Source organism: Balaenoptera ricei, chromosome 11, assembly GCF_028023285.1.
Source record: "Balaenoptera ricei isolate mBalRic1 chromosome 11, mBalRic1.hap2, whole genome shotgun sequence".
In the NCBI taxonomy this organism is placed as follows: Eukaryota; Metazoa; Chordata; class Mammalia; order Artiodactyla; family Balaenopteridae; genus Balaenoptera; species Balaenoptera ricei.
In genome coordinates, this window is record NC_082649.1 from 10,710,728 (window position 1) to 10,730,907 (window position 20,180).

General features: G+C 48.9%; 1 protein-coding gene across 2 annotated transcripts in view; it reads right to left on the minus strand.

The window, feature by feature from the left end:
* The window catches only part of GFOD1 (Gfo/Idh/MocA-like oxidoreductase domain containing 1), a 103,174-nt gene extending 88,518 nt beyond the window's left edge, over positions 1 to 14,656 (minus strand). Inside the window, exon 1 of one of the 2 annotated variants that reach the window (XM_059937948.1) lies at positions 13,689 to 14,656. In XM_059937948.1, coding sequence (XP_059793931.1) covers positions 13,689 to 13,941 — 253 coding nt within the window. In that variant the 5' untranslated portion in view covers positions 13,942 to 14,656. Of the gene's footprint in view, positions 1 to 13,104; positions 13,224 to 13,688 lie in introns of those variants that run through there. The other variant, XM_059937949.1, reaches the window with a different exon arrangement.
* Positions 14,657 to 20,180: the final 5,524 nt, after the last annotated feature.

Below are 20,180 nucleotides of genomic sequence, written 5' to 3' on the forward strand. Positions count from 1 at the left end.
AGGAGGAGAGGCAGAGCAGAGAAAAAAAATCTCATTTTCCACCACCCACTTTCGATTATTCATAGTCTTGTAGGAGATGAGAGCGCTGCCAGTGACAAATTTAAATGACAAGTCTTCTAAAATCCTGACGTTGCCCTTGACTTCAGTCAAGATACATTCCGTGGGAGGCATGTGTGTGCTCACACCCTCACAAAGGCACTCACCGCTCCCTCCAAGCTCCAATTAGCTGGAATTTCACAGACCCGATTCCCTAAGGAACACTCACACAGATGGGTATTGCTTTCACAAAGTTAATGGGACTTGAAGGGGAAAAAAAGCAATAATAATTACCAAAATAGTAATTACCTATTCGCTGAGGCTTCCTGCTTGAGTGCCTGTGTAGCCTTTTCCCTCGCAGGAAGGGAGGACGGAGGGAGGGGAGAGGAGGAACTGAGTCAGAACGTTCATTTCCCCCAGAGCTGCAGAGTGTTGGCCGTGGGGAGGGGAGGCAGGCGGTATTCTCCCCCATGCCCAGGCCCCAGAACCGGCAGGAAGTGTCCTCTTGGGTTCTCTCGGGATTAAGGGGCCTGGATCTAGTCCCTTACCCCACTACCCCCAGGTGCAGACTCTAAGTCCTTTGGCTTCTCCGTGCTTTGGGCTCTACATTGGCCAAAAGCAAGGAAAACCTCAGGGGGTTGCTGAGAGGCTAAGGAAGCATCTCTAGCGAGAGAAGCTGCATTCCTGACCTGGCATCACTCAGCCTCATCTGTGCCACCTGCTACCCAAAGCCTCTGGGAGGACCCCAAGGTGGGGCATAGTGTCACTTATCTGGTTGTGCGTTCCCGACATTTAAAGGGGATTTTAGGAGACTTCCCACAGCACTTCTCCTTCTTATTAATAAGAGTCCTTACTAATAAATAGGGAAAGTGGTACCTACACGTCATTAAACATCCACTAACTACTTACGAGACTCCAATAACCCACACTATGGACTCCCTAGGATCCCAATCCTGGAAAAAAGGGAAACACACCCAAAAGTTTGGATTTCTCAAAACTCCCTGTTTACATCAAGCATAAATGGCTGCTTTGTTCACAGCCGAACCCCCAGCCTAAGGATGAGGGCTGTCCAATAGAAGTTTCTACAATGATGGAAACGTTCTATGCTGCAGTGTCCAGTATGGTAGCCTCCAGCCGGCCACATGTGGTTTTCGAGCACCTGAAATGTGGCTAGGGCAACTGAGGACCCGGATTCTTTCTTTTATTTAGTTTTAATTTATGTAAATTCATAGAGCCATGTATGGTTAGTCACTACTGCATTGCAAAGCATAGATCTAGAGAGTGCCTGGTATACAGCTGGCGCTCAGTGAAGATCTGTTCAAGGGAAGAATGAATGGACGGAAGCTCACCATAATAAGTCCTGATTAAGCAGGATTCCCATGTTTTTTTTTGTTGTTTTTTTTTAAAATTTTTTTATTTATTTTTGGCTGCGTTGGGTCTTCATTGCTGTGCGCGGGCTTTCTCTAATTTTGGCAAGCAGGGGCTACTCTTCGTTGTGATGCGCAGGCTTCTCATTGTAGTGGCCTCTCTTGTTGTGGAGCACGGGCTCTAGAGCGCAGGCTCAGTAGCTGTGGTGCACGGGCTTAGTTGCTCCACAGCATGTGGAATCTTCCTAGACCAGGGCTTGAACCCGTGTTCCCTGCACCGGCAGGCGGATTCTTAACCACTGCGCCACCAGGGAAGTCCCCCCATGTTTTTTGAGCACTCACTTTAAACAGATCCCTGTTTATGTCTACAATCTTCTGAGTTCGGCATGTTTATTATCTCTGTTTTACACATAAAGAAACAGAGGCTCAGGAGAGTTAAGCGGAGGACTCCCAGCCACGTAGAATGTGGCAAGGCCGAGACTCAACGCCAGGCCACAGGACGGGGCAGCCTCTTAAAACCAGTCAACTTTCCCCCTGATGACAAAAGCATCTGGATACCTCACTTTACTTTCTACAGATGACACCAAATTCAACATTTTTTTGGAAACCTGGAAAAGGAAAGAACTTTTCCTTATGAAATACAGCAATGAGTACGCAGCGTGTCACGGGTGGGGACCTTCTGAGAGCCCAGCCAGCGCTCTCACCTAGCAAGGCCCTGTTAACTGACTCCGGGTCCCAAGTCAAGAACTAACTATACATCCCGCCGCCGGGGCCACTCCCTGAAACCATCTCCCACGCGGCGGTCTCCTCTGCCGAAGCCTCGCGGTCATCATCTCCACGAGCTCTCGCCTCCTAATGCTGCCGAGCACGTCCACCTCTCATGCACTGAGTGTCCTTCTCCAAGGAGAATCCTTCATCCCTTCTCACACGGTGACTCCCAGCCCCAGCCCGCCTTGCCCCTTGGACCACAAGGGCCTCGACCGTGTAACAGAAAGACGCCCACCGTCCGCCACAGCACAAAACCAGAACCTGAGCACGACCTATAGTGGTCGACTGCAGGAAACATAATTTTTCCTCAGAGTGCTGCTACAGGGCCAGGTGGTTCCCTGAAGAGGATTTTACATCATAGAGGCTCCTACAACTCCCTTTCAGTTATTCAAATCCAACCCCGCTTCTTGGTCCCCTATAAGCCCCACCTCCTCCAAAGGTTCTTCCCAAACCCTTCAGCCCTCAGGAATTCCTCTGTCCTCAGCTCTCAGGCAACATCCATTATCTGCAAGGCCACCTCCTCAGGGACCCAGGCTGCCTGAGGGGACGGGCGCTGGGGACCAGTGTGGCCTTTTCTCACAGGTGCTGTGCATTTTAGCTCTAACCTCAAACTCAAGCTCCTCCCTCATCAAACCAAAAGCTCATCAGTGAACCTGGGCCAGCCCTTCTAGAGGACAACATGGCAATACTTCACGCCCTATTAGAGGAAGCCCCTTCCAAGTCTCACTCTGTTGCATCTCCCATTCCATCCACACAGCACTTTTTATGAAGAGAATTCTGTTCAAACATTTCCTCTACTTTTCCCCTTTGTTCCAGCACCCTTTACAGACTGGCACTGTCAAGCTACCCAGGTAGCCAACCCTTAACCCAATACTGATATTTTGGGGTTACTCAACTGCCTTAAGCAAACACTTCCTGCCATTGCAGTATAAAGATTCATACTGTACTTAATCATATGTTTTGTTGCATTGCTGTGTGCTTGCGTACGCTTATCTTCTCTCAAGAACAAAGGCCATTCTTTAAAGGCCATTAAAGAAAAATAAATGAAGAAAAAAAAAAAAAGAGGAAACACTCTCCAGACACTGGACAAAATAAGTAATTGAAAGGTCCTAGAGCACTTCTGAAAATCTTCACATTGGGAATGTCCCTCAAAGGGTGTTCTGTATCTCATCAGGGCCCAGGGCAACGCGGGAGGGCTAGTCATCAGAATCCGCTCACATGATTGTCTCGCTCTTTTAAATAGTGAACCATTTCAATGACTATTTGGCAAAGCTCACTTCACCTGGGTTGGAGAATTAGTTCAGCTGTATCTAGTTCCAAAATCAAAAATAGAGAGAAGTCTTTAAAACACCCCATAAACCTACCCCTAACTTAACAACGTAACAAAATCGTAAAACCACTGCTTCTAACTCAATAACAAGATGACAAACAACCCCATTTAAAAATGGTCAAGAGATTTGAATAGACATTTCACCAAGGAAGATATATGACTGGCTAATAAGCACATGAAAAGGTGCCCGACATTATTAGTCATTAGGAAACGCAAATCAAAATCATAATGAGATACCCCTATGCACTATCTATAATGGCTATAAGCAGGAAGACTGACAATATCAAGTGTGGGTGATGATGTAGAGAAATTAGAATTCCCTACCTAGCCAGTAGGAATATAAAGTGGTACAGCTGCTTTGGAAAAGTTTGACAGTTTCTTAAAAAATTAAATATACGTACTATATAACCCATCAATTTCACTCCTAGATATCTGTTCCAAAGAAATGAAAACATGGGTCTACAAAAGACTTGTATGCAAATGTTCACAGCAGCATTATTCACAATAGCTAAAAACTGGAAACAATACAAATATCCATTGAATGGTGAATGGATAAATAAAATGTGTTCTAGCCATACAATGGAATATCACTTGGCAATAAAAAAAGAATAAACTTCTGATACATGCAACAACACAGACGAACATCGAAAACATGCTAGGTGAAAGAAGCCAGACTTAAAAGACTACATGTTCTATGACTCCATTTATATGAAATTGCTAGGAAAGGCAAAATGTTAGAAACAAAAAGCAGGTCAGTGGTTGCCTGGGGCTAGGAGTGAACACAGACAGGGATTGGCCAAAAACAAGCATGAGGAGACTTTTGGAGATGTTGGAAGTATTCTAAAACTTTTTGTGGTGATACTTTCACAATCACATAAGTTTACTAAAAATCATGAAATCACTTACAGTGGGTAAATTTACGATATATAAAGCATATCTCAATTAAGCTGTTTTTTTTGTTTTTTAAAAAGCAATCCTCAAGCTGCAAACCAACTTAATTTTGGGCTTCAAAACTACAGTTTCAGTTTATGGATATTATGCTAACTACAAGAGCATCTCAATACCCTAAGGGCTATTATAGTTGGAAATTAGAAATTTAAAAAACAATTCATGTCATTTTAATGTAAAGTCATTTTTCCAAGTTCTTTCATACTCGTTAACAATTCTCAAGGAAAGTCTAAACCCCAAGGCATCCCAGACTGGCCCAAACCTGAGAGACGAGCTCCCCCAAAGCCCTGTTGACAGGTGTAGAACCATCAGGGCGAGGGGTCAGCGTGGCTCTCAGCGGTGAATGTGGCTAAGTCTCTTCCCAACATTCCCTTTGGTTTGAGTCTGAAATAAAAAGAACCCCCCACCCCCCAGGTCTCCTGGCTTAAGAGAACAATGTTCAGTGAGTGCTCTCCTAGGGGCCCACACCCATCAGCTGAGCTCCCCAGAGCTGCTTCTCCACCAGCAAGTCTCTCCAAGCCCACGTCTGTGTGACACGTCTGCCAGGTGTCTCACGGCCCAGCTTGCCTGGCCAGGTGGCCTTGATCCAGCCAAAATCTGTACTCGTCAGGATTCTCCAGAGAAACAGAACCAATAGGATATGTATACATAGAGAGGGGGGGTGGGGTTTATTTTTAAGGAATTGGCTCATGCCATGATGGGGCTCATGCTATGATGGGGACTGGCAATTTGCAGGACAGGCCAGCAGGCTGGAGACCCGGGAAGAGCTGACGTGGCAGTTTCCAGCAGGAAAACAGCCTGAAAGCAGAAATCCTTCTTCCTCCGGGACCTCAGTCTTTCCTGGCTCCTTAGAGGTCCTAAGCTAATACTTGAACTCAAAGGGCCTCTGTCTCCTGGTGGTCCTCTGCTGGCACATGCCACACAGGAGGTGGCACTCAATAAGGCAGACGACCATTAAACTCCATGGAGTCGGTCACGTTTATCTGCTCTCCCATCACCGACTTGCAACATACGCACACCCTCAATTTAATAATCCTAACAAGGTTGGCATCATCTCATCATGACATATATTTTTCTCTCTGCTGTTTTACTACGGTCATTAGAAGAGCAGCAAAATGCCAAATGTGTATTTCACAAAGTAGACAAAGAACCTACGTAATCAAGAAATGTCCACATCTGTAAAGTCTTCACCCAAGTCTATGTTCTCATAATCAGCACCTTTGTGGAGCGTGGCCCAGCTCAGAATGACCACTCAATCCCTCCACCCCCACTGCCCTCCAGGAGAGTGGTCCCCCACATTGCGAGAGAATCTCCAAAAAGGCTGAGCTGGCAGACAGCATCAGGCACAAGCAGGGACACCTGGTGGGGGGAAGCAAGGCGAGGACTGCACTTTTCAGGTGGCTGAACCAGTAATATTTCTGTTTGGGAGCTACATGCGGACAGTGTTCTGCCCGTCACACGAGCCCAGGAAGCAGAGGAGGTTGCTCTGAAGAGGGACGGGTGACGAGGGCGACACATGGAGAGGAGCAGAACGCAAAATGGTAAAATTCCAGGAGCTCATGGTTTCCAGGTACTACTGAGACCCAGCTACATCCCGGCCCCGAGTTCCATGAGACAGCCCTGCATCCTCCCCATGGTGATGATAAAGCTTCACAGGAGGACGGTGAGTTCCTGGTAACACCATCAGCACTTTCTAGATCACGTATCTGGGAAGCAAGTACTAGATTTTCAGCCAAGACAGCACCTGAAGCTTGGCTTATGCATATTCCCTTTTTAAAATAAAAAAACTTTTAACTGTATTTTCTGAGTCTAGCAGAAAGGAATCGTCTCATCAGAAAAACGAGGGAAAATAAATCTTCAGAAGCACCATTTGGAATAGGCTAAATAACTGACCACAGTGGGAAGAAGCAGAACTAACATTTACTGAGTCTATGCAGACAACTAAAGGGGGGCCATGGACTAGGTCTTTATCTATCCCCCTCATTTTAACTGTCATATCAACTCTATATGATAGTATCTTTAGCTCCATTTTATTGATGAAAAAAAATGAGGCTCAGGAAGGACATTACCTCTCCCAAAGCCATACAGTTGTAAACTGCCGAATTTTCCCAGTTAGTTTTGTGTATCACCACATCTTAAATCATGATTGTCTTTGCTGGACCATGATTTCCCTGAATCAAAATATAGAACTAATTGCCTGTACATTACTTTCTCAATGAAACCCTTAAACCATGCTATTTACTTTCCCTTTTTTTGTTGTTCTTTCCCAGTTTCAGGTATCAAAATGTCCAACTTCTTCATTTGGCTTCTCCGTTCTCCAATATAAACTTCTGCAGAATTGTACGTTTGCAAAACCAGATACCATCAACAAAATAATCACTCACCTGAGCCTAATTTCAATTAGATAAAATGAGGCTGGTGATGCTTGACTTTTCCTAACAGTAAATAGAGACATTTCTTTCATTTACATAATGCCCCAGAGCTTCCTGAACTCTAAACGAAATCAGTAGACCGAAATCATTTCTCTCCACGTTCAGGGGCGGAAACTCGGAGAAAAATGCAATCACATTTACTACAGTCTTCAGACAGGCATAGATGGAGAACAGACTTGAAGGAAGAACAGGAAATGCAGGGTTTGCTGGAGTTTCAGATGGTGACTGTCAAGTCCAAATACACCATTTCGTTATCTGCAGCCCTATATCTGCTAGTGTGGCAACCATGACCAGTGCGGCCCCGTTTCCTTCCCGCTCTCTCAGGCCTGTCCCAGCAGTCCTCCGCAACCTTGAGCAATTTGCTGACACTGTGAAGTAGGGCAGAAAAGGACATAGCGCTCCCAGTCTGCAGCTAATGATGCCAAACAAGTTGGGGCAAGATCAGTGTGCAGCAAGGTCAAGGCTCACTGAAACTCTGCAGCCTTATTCACTATCCCCAAAGCACCATCCATCCCCCAGAGAGACTTTCCCAAGGGAGCCTGCACTACTATCTCCAAAAACCAGGGCAGGGACCATGAAAACAGATGTCGCCACATGACACACAAAGGCAACAGGTATTTTAACACAGCTCCCCTGCCAGGTGAACGACTCAAGGCCGTGGATATCTTCTTTTCCCAAAGGCAGAGAGCCATCACGCCTCTGTGTCTGGCTGCGGCAGCATCTAAACCACCTGGGAGCTGGATGGAAATTCTGAATCTCAGGTCCCACCCTGGAATCTGCATTTTGACAAGATCCCCAGGTAATGCAACCGCAAATTAAAGTTTGAGAGGTACCGTGCTATTGCATGCAGGACAAAAATGTTCTGTATTGATTGACACATCCTCTTGATAAGCCAAGCATTCATTCATTCTATGAAAAGCATTCACTCGGCATTCAAGAAATATTTATAGGGCTTCCCTGGTGGCACAGTGGTTAAGAATCTGCCTGCCAATGCAGGGGACACAGGTTCGAGCCCTGGTCCGGGAAGATCCCACATGCCGTGGAGCAACTAAGCCCGTGTGCCACAACTACTGAGCCCGTGCTCTAGAGCCCACGAGCCACAACTACTGAGCCCACGTGCCACAACTACTGAAGCCCATGCGCCTAGAGACCATGCTCCACAACGAGAAGCCACCGCAATGAGAAGCCTGCGCACCGCAAAGAAGAGTAGCCCCCGCTCGCCGCAACTAGAGAAAGCCCACGTGCAGCAACGAAGACCCAATGCAGCCAAAAATAAAATAAATATATTTACTGAAAAAAAAAAAAAGAAATATTTATAGTGTGCCTATGAGGTGACTCAGTGCCTGGCACTATCTAGGGGAGAAAAGGCAACTGGGTGAGCCAAGCAGACAAAGGCTCTACCCCCTCAAAGAACTTACATTCTAACTGGGGAGACAAATAACAAAGAGAAGAACAAGCAAACAAATGAAAGAGATTATCACCAACTGTGATAAAGAATTCACGTAGTCATTCTACGAGCACACTGGCGTGTGTGCAAAATGACATCTGCTCTCGATTATTCATTACAAGTTTGTATAAGCAAAAGGTTGGAAACAGGAGAAAATATGTGCAAACGAATCAACGGACAAAGGATTAATCTCCAAAATATATAAACAGCTCATGCAGCTCAATATTAAAAAAAACAACCCAGTCAAAAAATGGGCAGAAGACCTAAATAGACATTTCTTCAAAGAAGACATACAGATGGCCAAGAGGCAAATGAAAAGCTGCTCAACATCAGTAATTATTAGAGAAATGCATATCAAAATTACAATGAGGTATCACCTCACACGGTTAGAATGGCCATCATCAGAAAATCTACAAACAACAAATGCTGGAGAGGGTGTGGAGAAAAGGGAACCCTCTTGCACTGTTGGTGGGAATGTAAATTGATACAGCCCCTATGGAGAACAGTATGGAGGTTCCTTAAAAAACTAAAAACAGAATTACCATATGACTCAGCAATCCCACTACTGTGCATATACCCAGAGAAAACCATAATTCAAAAAGACACATGCACCCCAATGTTCATTGCAGCACTATTTACAATAGCCAGGTCATGGAAGCAACCTAAATGCCCATCGACAGACGAATGGATAAAGAAGATGTGGTACATATATACAATGGAATATTACTCAGCCATAAAAAGGAACAAAATCAGGTCATTTGTAGAGACGTGGATGGAACTAGAGGCTGTCATACAGAGTGAAGTAAGTCAGAAAGAGAGAAACAAATACCGTATATTAACGCATATATGTGGAATCTAGAAAAATGGTACAGATGAACCGGTTTGCAAGGCAGAAATAGAGACACAGATGTAGAGAACAACTGTATGGACACCAAGCGGGGAAAGGGGGAGGGGACATGGTGGGATGAACTGGGAGATTGGGATTGACATATATACACTAATATGTATAAAATAGATAACTAATAAGAACCTGCTGTATAAAAAAATAAAATAAAACAAAAACAAAAGGTTGGAAACAACCTAAATGTTGAATAATAGGGAACTGTTTAAGTAAATTTTGGTTTATCCCATACAGTGAAATACTACGCAGCCAAAAATAGGAGCAAGGATACTTTTACATTCTGAGTTTTGAACATACATCTATGTGTATATATACACAAATTTTCAAGATCATATTGTTGCATGATGAAAGCAAAGTATACAACAGTAAGTATAAGATGTTCCTAATTGTGTGAAAAATATTTTTCAAATTCTCAACACACATATTCACCAGTCCATACTTAGAAAAGTCATCAAAAGGAGACAAAAAAACTTATAACCGTGATTGCCTCCAGTTGAAGGATGGGGCCGGGGAACACTTCCTCTTCACTGTGTACTATTTCAAGAAAAATAACGAGCACTTGAAACTTGTACCACGTGAATCTATAACCTATTTATAATAACTAAATAAAATCTACTTTTTAAGCAAATGCATTAAAGTAAGTGCAAGAACAGATGGAGGCACGCAGTGGTGAGACCACAGATGGGTACGGGGGGGGGGGGCAGGATTGAGGAAGGGGAAGGATTCCGGGAGGAGGTACCCCTGGGGCTGAGGCTGGGTGAACAGGCGTCCATCACACACACGAGGCAGAAGGGTACTCCTGACAGAGGCGTGGACACATGGAGGAACAAGGGCCTTTCCAGGAAACACCTGCAGTTTGGTTTAGCTGAAGTGCGTGGGGTTCCAGAACCACCAGCAGGACATGAGGCTGGGCAGGCTCGTCAGAGGCCAGGTCTTGCCGGTCAGGCCGAGAAGCTGGGGCTTTTCCTAGAAGTGATGAAATGGGGGAGCAGTAATGTGATCAGGTTTGCAGTTCTTCAAAGTAATTCTGGCAGCAGAGTGGAAGGTGGATAGAGGCGAGGGTGGCGAGGGGCAGACTGAAGCCTATTTCAGATACGGGCAGGGCCTAGCTCCTTCTACGGAGGAAGCAATGATGCAGAAGAGGGAACAGATACAAGAGGGATGAGGGGTTGGCATCAACCAGATTTGGGAACTGATTCCATGAGTGGGGTAGACACACAACAAAGGATCCCTCCAACCATCTCACCTGGGCTGCCACTCTCTGGAGAGAAGGAAGTGAGGCAAAGGAGCAAGTTTAGGGGATGGGGGAGGAAGCAATGACTTGGGGGGAGACACATGTCCTTGAGCAATTCAACTCCAGCCTCATCTGTAAGATGGGACAAACAGCTACCTTAGAGGATTATTTTAGTCAAGAAATGAAACATTTGGGCTTCCCTGGTGGCGCAGTGGTCGAGAATCTGCCTGCCAATGCAGGGGACACGGGTTCGAGCCCTGGTCTGGGAAGATCCCACGTGCCGCGGAGCAACTGGGCCCGTGAGCCACAACTACTGAGCCGGCGCGTCTGGAGCCTGTGCTCCGCAACAACAGAGGCCGCGATAGTGAGAGGCCCGCGCACCGCGATGAAGAGTGGCTCCCCGCTCGCTGCAACTAGAGAAAGCCCTCGCACAGAAACGAAGACCCAACACAGCCAAAATAAATAAATAAATAAATTTATTAAAAAAAAAAAAAAAAAAAGAAATGAAACATTTCATATAGAGCACTTACCACGTTGCACACAGTCGGTACATAACAAGAGGCAGCCCTGGATGCTGTAGAAATTATACGTTGCAGAAAAGTCTCTCCAACAGAGAAATGCCTAGTTCGCTTAGAAAGGGATTTCAAGGAAATTTTTAGAAATCAAAGGAGGGTGTTGTGATTCAATTGACTGCAAGTGTTATGCCTCCATACTGGTCACAGCCCCTCACCTCGACAGGCCCATGACCAGTATGGATCCAGGGCCACAGATCTCTCACCACTGCTGGGCAAGCAACCCAAAGAAGGACAAGACGGTGAGGCCGGGACTAATCAAGGTCGGCTTGTTGCAATTCCAGGCAACCACTAATATCTACAAACCTCCAACGGCCACACCGGCCCAATAACTGTTCGGGGTTTTTCACTTCCTGTGTCGTATGTGTTGAACCTCTAACTGTGACAGCACAGCACACCAAGATGACCGCCCCACCGGGTACTCGCAGGTACGACGGGAAGAAGAGCCATGTTTGGGGATTTTCCGCTGAGGATGAAGCCTGGAACAGCCTACGGTCCAGCCACATCTAAATCCAAAGCCTCCACATTTCCTACAAGCAGAGACTACCTCAGAATCAGGTAGTCTGATTACCTGTGAAATCAGGAATTAAAAAAAAAATTACAAAGCCCAAGACTTAGCATGAAAATATGAACAAACCCCTATTCCTCAGTCATGATGATTAAACCAAGGCTATTTCTTATGCCTCTGACACTTGGTTTTGAAAAGGTAACCCACCTCAGTCTTGTCAAGGAAAAAAAAACTCATAGGGGTTTCTGAAAACAAGAACAGAAGAAGTATCTAGAAAGGTATAATTTGTGCCACTTCCCCCAAAGCCAGAGCCCCCAAATGCTTTCATGGTTAAAGTACCAGAGATGGTCAGAAAACAGGAACATCCCTGTTTCCCAAATTGCCACCCTCCAGGAGACATGCTCTAGGGCTGCTCTGCGGGTCTGACCTGGAGGGCTGTGCTGGGGTCGGGGGGGAATGTGACAACCCGGTCTTTCTGATGTGATAGGTCGTAAGCCCTCTAGCAGAGACCGGGCTCAAGACGGACCCGTCTTACATGAGTTGCCCTCATAGATTTATGCTATAAGATGGTGACCATCTACTGAATATGCAGAGATCCACTGTGAGCACAGAGGTAAGCTACCGAACGTATATATTCGATCAAACAGAAAAGAAATATTGGCCAGAACCTAATGACATTCCATTCAAGGCCAAAGAAAACAGGCAACAAAGGTCAGAAGCTTAATAAAATTAACATGAAAATGGACAGCCTTGGACGGTCTCCTTAGGAATCTGTCGGATGTCCCATCCGAGTCAACAACAGAATGGCCTGATGCAAGTGGTTTTCTAGGGAGAAAGAGTTCAACATCCTGGTCATAGTTCTCGGAAGATAGAATTAAAATATACGTACATGTCACCTACCCTAAATCCATGCCTGTTTTTAAAAATAAAACATCCTTTCCAAGATTGCATAAATTACCCTTGGTTTCTGTTCCTTCCCAGTTCTTGCCTTCTAACTCTTTTGCCTTCTAAGCTTTGTCTCTTTCCTGGCCAACAAAAAATTCCAACTTCCAAGGGTGGGCAATAACATTTTCTGGGGACCTAAGGAGTGAGCAGCCTTCCTGGTTCGTGTGAGGACCGCTGATGAACAAAACATGCACTTCTTCCTCTGGGCACGGCAGGGACTCTGATACTCTGCTCTGAGATGGTCCAGTCGGCCTGGGTTAGGTGGGGGAACCCGACGGTGAAGGCTGGTAAGCTCACCCCCAACCTGCCTGTCACCAGGCCTATGAACTATTCCTGCGGGGAATTAAGGTGGGACTATTGCATGCTTCCACGTGAAACTGGCAGCATGGGGCCTTTCCCCACACAAAGCATCCGTGCCTCTGGAACTACTGCTCTCATCCCCTAAAATTCTAAGATCATACTCCAAATCTGCGCGGAAGACAATTCTTGGGCTGCCGCACTCGAAAGTTAACTCCCTCTGCTTTTATCAAATTAGTCTTTACTATCCTATGACCACCATCCCCCCCGCCACGAAGACGTCCTAATAGATCCCCCGCCCCCATCCAACCACTCTCACCATCCTTGCTTTCAGCGAAGAGGAAATAATTCCAGCTAGTTGTCACATCTCTATAATCTCCCACTAAACTAACTCCCAGCAGGAAGAAAGAAACTATCCTAGCAGGGCGCCACAGCTGCTGACGGTCAGGCAGTCGATCGCCCCCAGGAAAACCCGAGACACGTGTGGGCCCTTTATTCCGGCGTTCCTGGGCGCGCACTCGCCTCTCGCAGGCGCGCACGCACGCACGCACACACTCGGGCACTGCACACTCAGCCGGCGACTTAGTTTTGTCTCCCTCAGAGCAGCCCGTCCCCAATCTTAAGAATTTCCTCAGCCTGGTCGACTTCCCCGGAACACACGCCGCCTCCTGCAGCCTGGGCGCCACGCGCGTGTGAAAGCGCGCCCAGGTGGTGGGGAAGCGTAGGTGTGGGGAAGGCCAGGGATGAGGAAGGAGAAAGCTCCGAGTGGGATGTGGGATCTCAGGTGCCCGGGTCGGCGTAGATGCCATGTAAGCTTCCGGGATGAAGAGAGGGCGAGAGGAGAAAAGCAGCAGGGGATGAAAGGAGCGAGGCTGGGGATGGGGTGGGGGAGGGGTCGCTCACCCAGGGTCTTGACTGCAATCTGCCTGGTGAGGGGCGGCGGCAGGTTGATGCACACCAAGTCCACGTCCTGATGCAGCAGCACCTCGTCAATGCGGCTGGTGTAGAAGGGGACGCTCATCTCCTTGGCCAGCTCCTCCGCTTCCTCCTGCGTGCGGCCCCAGAGCGCCTTCACCGCGAAGCCCTCGTCTTTCAGCAGCGGGATGATGACACGGGCCGTGAGGCTGGTGCCGAACACGCCCACCCCGGGAAGCATGGCTGCTCCGGCCCGCCTGGTTCTGCTTTTAGCTCAGATCTCCGGTCGAACACGCGCACGCACAGCCCTCTAGCCAGTCCCGCAGCCGGCTCGCCGCGGTGCGCCAGCCGCCGTGCACCGGGCCAGGCGCCCGGGTGCCCAGAGCGCACCGAGCCGCAGGCGGAGCAGGCTCGGGCGCCTCAGTACGGTGACTGCTGCAGTGTCCGCCACGCGGGGCTCCCGTCCTTCCTGGAGGCGGCGGCAGGGACCCCCCCGGAGCGCCCGAGGCCCCGAAGCCCCGCGGAGCCCGGGCTCAGGCGGCGTCCCCGCCGCAGCGCGGGCCGGCTGCGTGCGCCCCGCCGAGGTCGCTCCATGGCCGGCTCATCCCCGCGCCCGCGCCGCCGCAGCCGGGACCGGCTCTCCCCCGCGTCGTTTCCGCAGCCTGCGAGTCGCACGCAGGAGCCTCGACACACTGCCAGAACCCGGACCGGCCGGGCTGCGGGGGTCCCCTTCCTCCCCGCCCGCCGCTCCGAATGAAATGCACCGGCGGCCAGCAGGAGGCCGGCTAAGCTGGAGGCTCGGAGGGCGCCGGGCGTGCGTCTGGAGCTGCAGCGCGGCGGCGGCGGCGGCGGCGGCCACGACCTGGGGCCAGCCTTCTCATTCTGCTGCCATGTTCGCTCGCCGCGCGGCTCGGGCGGCCTGGGCCCGGGGGCAGGCTAGGGCTCCGGGATCCCGCGGGAGGGCGGAGTTGGCGAGTTTGGCTGTCAGCGGCCGGGGGTTCCTGCCCCGCCCCCGCCGCAGCGCCGCGCGCCATTGGCCGCCGCGCGCCGCCCCCGCCCCCGCCGCCGCGGGCTCGGGGTGCGCGCTGCGCCCGGGCCCAGAACACGCCCGGCTCCTTCCCCGCCCCACCTAGCTCGCCTCCTGGCCCTCGCGTCTTCCCTTTCTTCGCCGTCCACCACCTCCTTCTTCCCCTCGCCTCTTTCCAAGCCCCGCCCCAAACAAGCCAATACATCTATCGAGTCAGGGCGCGCCCTAATAGGCTAGTCACTGTGCCTTGCAAGAGGGCAGCGGGCGCCCGGGCCCCGAGAAGGCCGGGGCACGAGGCCAGGTGTGAGCAGCGGGTAATTACCACTTCCGCTCCGGGAGCGTTTCCTCCGTGCCGGGCATCACGCTCAAGAAGCTTTCCTTGCATTCTCCCTTACTCCTCGCACCAACCCTGAGGTTATAGGAAACCCATATAACCGATGATGTAACTGAGTCCTGGGAAGGTTCAGGGACTTGCTCAAGGTCGCGTAACAGGTAAGCAGCAGGCCTGGGATCGGAATCCAGGCTCCGGAGTTTGGGTGGCGAGCGGGGGAGTTCTCCCCTCTCCTTCTAAGAGAGCCTCCGATCGTGCGCCACCCTCTCCGGCCGCGCACGCACCGTCCAGCCGCCTTCCTCCCAGACGGTCTTGGCTTGCTAAGCTCTCCTTCCCCCGGAGGTCGGCGCGCGCCTAGACGCTGCTGTGCTGGGCGGCCCCAGTGGCGTAGAGGTCACCGAAGCGGCTGCGGCACGTGTGTGTCGCGTCTGGGTTTGGAGACGGAGGGGTCGCTGGGCCAGAAGCCACGCCAGCCTCTGTCCTCGGGCTTTCGTTCCTTCGCCGCCCCTTTCCGCGGCCTCCACTCTCCTGTCCCCCCACCTCAATCCTCTGCTCCCTTCCCGAGCCCTGGCGGAAGAGCTGCCGGGCCAGGCCGAGGCTCGCCCGGCGCCCCTGGAGCCGTGGGAACTCTGTGCACGTCTGGGTTCCTGCCATATCATCGGCACCTCTCATCCTGCCTGCCTGGCTCGTAGTAAGCGCTCAATAAACATTTGCTAAATAAATGAATGAATGTTCACTGAATGCCCGTTTTGCCCCCACTTGGTGGTGGTGGGGGTGACTCGAGCTGAAAGGCAGGGGACTTGGCCTCTAGTCCAAAGTCTCTGGAGATGTCAGACGTCCTGTCATGTTCATCTCTCATCTTCAGCACTCAGCTCAATGTGACACAGGTCGGCCTGAACACAAGAGTGAAAAGTGTGATACTTGGAAGCTTTTGAAACAACAAAAGTAAACAAATGGGATCTAATGAAACTTAAAAGCTTTTGCATAGCAAAGGAAACCATAAACAAGAGGAAAAGACAACCCTCAGAATGGGAGAAAATATTTGCAATGAAGCAACTGACAAAGGATTAATCTCCAAAATAGACAAGCAGCTCATGCAGCTCAATATCAAAAAACGAACAACCCAATCCGAAAATGGGCAGAAGACCTAAATAGACATTTCTCCAAAGAAGATATACAGATTGCCAACAAACACATGAAAGGATGCTCAACATCACTAATCATTAGAGAAATGCAAATCAAAACTACAGTGAGATATCATCTCACACCGGTCAGAATGGCCATCATCAAAAAAATCTAGAAACAATAAATGCTGGAGAGGGTGTGGAGGAAAGGGAACACTCTTGCACTGTTGGTGGGAATGTAAATTGATACAGCCACTACGGAGAACAGTATGGAGGTTCCTTAAACTAAAAATAGAACTACCGGGCTTCCCTGGTGGCGCAGTGGTTGAGAATCTGCCTGCCAATGCAGGGGACACGGGTTCGAGCCCTGGTCTGGGAAGATCCCACATGCCGCGGAGCAACTAGGCCCGTGAGCCACAATTACTGAGCCTGCGCGTCTGGAGCCTGTGCTCCGCAACAGGAGAGGCCGCGATGGTGAGAGGTCCGCGCACCGCGATGAAGAGTGGTCCCCACTTGCCGCAACTAGAGAAAGCCCTCACACAGAAACGAAGACCCAACACAGCCATAAAATAAAAATAAATAAAAAATAAATAAATAAAAAATAAAAATAGAACTACCATATGACCCAGCAATCCCACTACTGGGTATATACCCTGAGAAAACCATAATTCAAAAAGAGTCATGTACCACAATATTCATCGAAGCACTATTTACAATAGCCAGGACATGGAAGCAACCTAAGTGTCCACTGACAGATGAGTGGATAAAGAAGATGTGGCACATATATACAGTGGAATATTACTCAGCCATAAAAAGAAACGAAATTGAGTTATTTGTAGTGAGGTGGATGGACCTAGTGTCTGTCATACAGAGTGAAGTAAGTCAGAAAGAGAAAAACAAATACCGTATGCTAACATATATATGGAATCTAAAAAAACAAAAACAAAAATGGTTCTGAAGAACCTAGGGCAGGACAGGAATAAAGATGCAGACGTAGAGAATGGACTTGAGGACACGGGGAGGGGGAAGGGTAAGCTGGGACGAAGTGAGAGAGTGGCATGGACATATATACACTACCAAATGTAAAACAGATAGCTAGTGGGAAGCAGCTGCATAGCACAGGGAGATCAGCTCTGTGCTTTGTGACCACCTAGAGGGGTGGGATAGGGAGGGTGGAAGGGAGATGCAAGAGGGAGGAGATATGGGGATATATGTATACGTATAGCTGATTCACCTTGTTATACAGCAGAAACTAACACACCATTGTAAAGCAATTATACTCCAATAAAGACATTTAAAAAAATACAAATAAAAATAAATAAAATAAAACAACTTGTAACAGCTGGCAATGAGGCGGGGCGTGTGGAGAGAGCAGGTTACCAAAAATGCATGTGTATAACAATACAGGGATGAGGCTGACCTCAGGGCCTTAGAAGAAAGGCACAGAGGACACTGAGTGCTGGGGTGGCTGAGACACAAGGGGTGTTGCCATCAATACCGACAGCCTTCTTCAGAGCAGAGGTTTTCGAAGAACTGAGGCAGGAATGCCCACGGGGGCAGGGGTGCAGGCAATGAGGTTAGACAAGAGGAGTACCCTCTCAGTACCCAGAGGCCAGGTCACATGTCAAAGATGGCACCGCTTAAATGGAGCAGGGGATGTGGAACGTGGTGTTGGGGGTGGAAGCAGAGCTGGAGCCCCTGGGGTTGACTCCTGGCTGTGCTGTTTACTCGCTGTAGCCTCTTAAGCAAATTACTTCACCTCTGGGCCAGTTTCATCTGTAAAATTGGAGTAAAAGTGGTGTATACTGCCAAGGATTTTGGAGGATTATATGAGTTAGTTTTATAAAGTCCTTAGGATGGTGTCTGGCACGTAGTAAGCTCTACATACATGTTAAATAATTATGGAGAGTGGGTCTGTTATCAACATCATTCCTTGATGTGAGAGACAATTGTACAAGGGCAGCAACATCTGGACACTAAGAGGGAGTTTGTTCTTTTAAAGGGAACTCTATCCCTAGCTGCAGTGTGAATAAAAATAAACCTTCCATCTACATAATATGAAAAGAAAATGATCACATTTGACTCGCATAAGAAATGCGTAAAACAAACATGATCCCCATTTCACAGAAGGTAAAACTGAATCCTGGCAGCAACTCAAGCTTACAGGTCTAAAACAGAATGCTTCATTTCCAACCCACCTCCCAGACCATTGCTCCCTCAATTATCCCCATCTCAACAAATGACACCACCAACCCACCAGTTGGCCAGAAACCTTGGAACCATTCAGGACTCCTCTCTCTCTTATACACCCTACAACCAAGCATCAGTAGGTCCCGTCTGCCCTGCTTTCACCGTACATCCAGAGTTCGATTGCTTCTCTGCCATGGTGGGGAGCCCGAGTCACCATCATCACTACCTGGACCACAGCATTGGCCTTCTCACCGCTCTACCTGCTTCCACTCTTGTTCACCATAGTCCGTATTCTCCACTCAGCAGCCAGAGTGATCTTTTAAAAGACAAGTCAGATCATGTCCCACCAGGCTTGACACCTACCAGTGAGTAAACTCCAAAGGCCTCAGGATGGCCTGAAGAGCTCTACCTGACCTACCCACCCCACCCCTGCCTCGTGTATGTCCTACCACTTTCCTCCCCACACCCTACATCCCAGCACACTGGCCTCTTCACGAGGCACTATACAGACTGAGCCTGGGCCTTTGAACTCACTGTTTCCTCTGCCCACTCCCACCACCACCCCCTCACGTATCCACGTGGCCCATTCACTTCACTCAGGCCTCTGCTCAGATGTCCCCTCCTCAGGTCTCCTTGCCTGACCATCCTATCTAAAATGACCTCTGTCAATTTCATCCCTTTGTCTGGCTTTATTTTTCTTTATAGCTCCTCTCACCACCTCACATTGTATTAGATACCTATTTATCTGTTTATCATCCATTTGCCTCAATAGACTATAAACTTATTGAGATCAGAAGTTTGTGTGTCTTGTTCATTGCTGTATCCCCAGTGCCTAAAATTGTATCTGGCGCCTGCTAGATGATATATATTTGTTGGACAAATGTTTATGCATTCTTCTAATAACCATGTACTATTATGAGGATTGTATGAGTTAATATTTATGAACTCCTTAGAACTGTGCCACATGCCACATGCCACATGCCACATGCAAAATGGTTTAGGCCCTGGAGAAGTAAGGTTGAGGACAGCAGAGCCCTTGCCCCTGGTGGCCTGTTGACTGGGGACATGAATTATGATGGCAATACAGCAACTCAGGCCAAGTAGGGGCCTGCAGGGGATGATTTGGGAGCAGAGAAAGGCTTTGAAATCGGAATGGGAAGCCTTTGAAGGCTTTCAGAGAGAGGAGTGGGCTGGACCCAGGCTTTGAAAGACTTGCTGGAGTTAGCTAGAAGAAAGAGGGGAGGGAGGCTGAAAACAAGCTAACTCAAGGTGGGAGGGTCTGTGAGGAGGAGGCCAGGATGTGCTGGGGAATCGCTGAGAGACTTAAAGCAGACAGTGCACTATCAGATTGGCATTTTAGAACCATCACTTAGGCTCTATGATGGAGGATGTATTGCACCGATCGCAGCCCCGCAAGGAGACCACTGCAGTAACCCGAGCGTGAAGGAAGGAGACTGAGCAAAGGCGGCAGGCAGGGGACTGAGAATGTGGGCACAGGTGCCTGTGATAAAACAGGGCACTTTGTGCTACAGCAAGGGGATGAAATCTCCGGGGCCTCCTTGCTAACTGGACCTGGGAGGTAAGTGAGTAGGAGTTGGGGCAACTTCGCAGCCTGGGGCTAACAGAGAAGCTGGGTGGACATTTGTTTCTCACCAGCTCGGCAGGTCTTGCTTGATCAGCACTGAGCTGGGGAGGATTACACATCAATTCTGAGCTTCTGATAACACGGACCTCTGAACCATAGCGCTTATACACACGATACCCTCCGACACATCTTGTGGTTATTCCTCACGTTCTGCCTGTGAAAC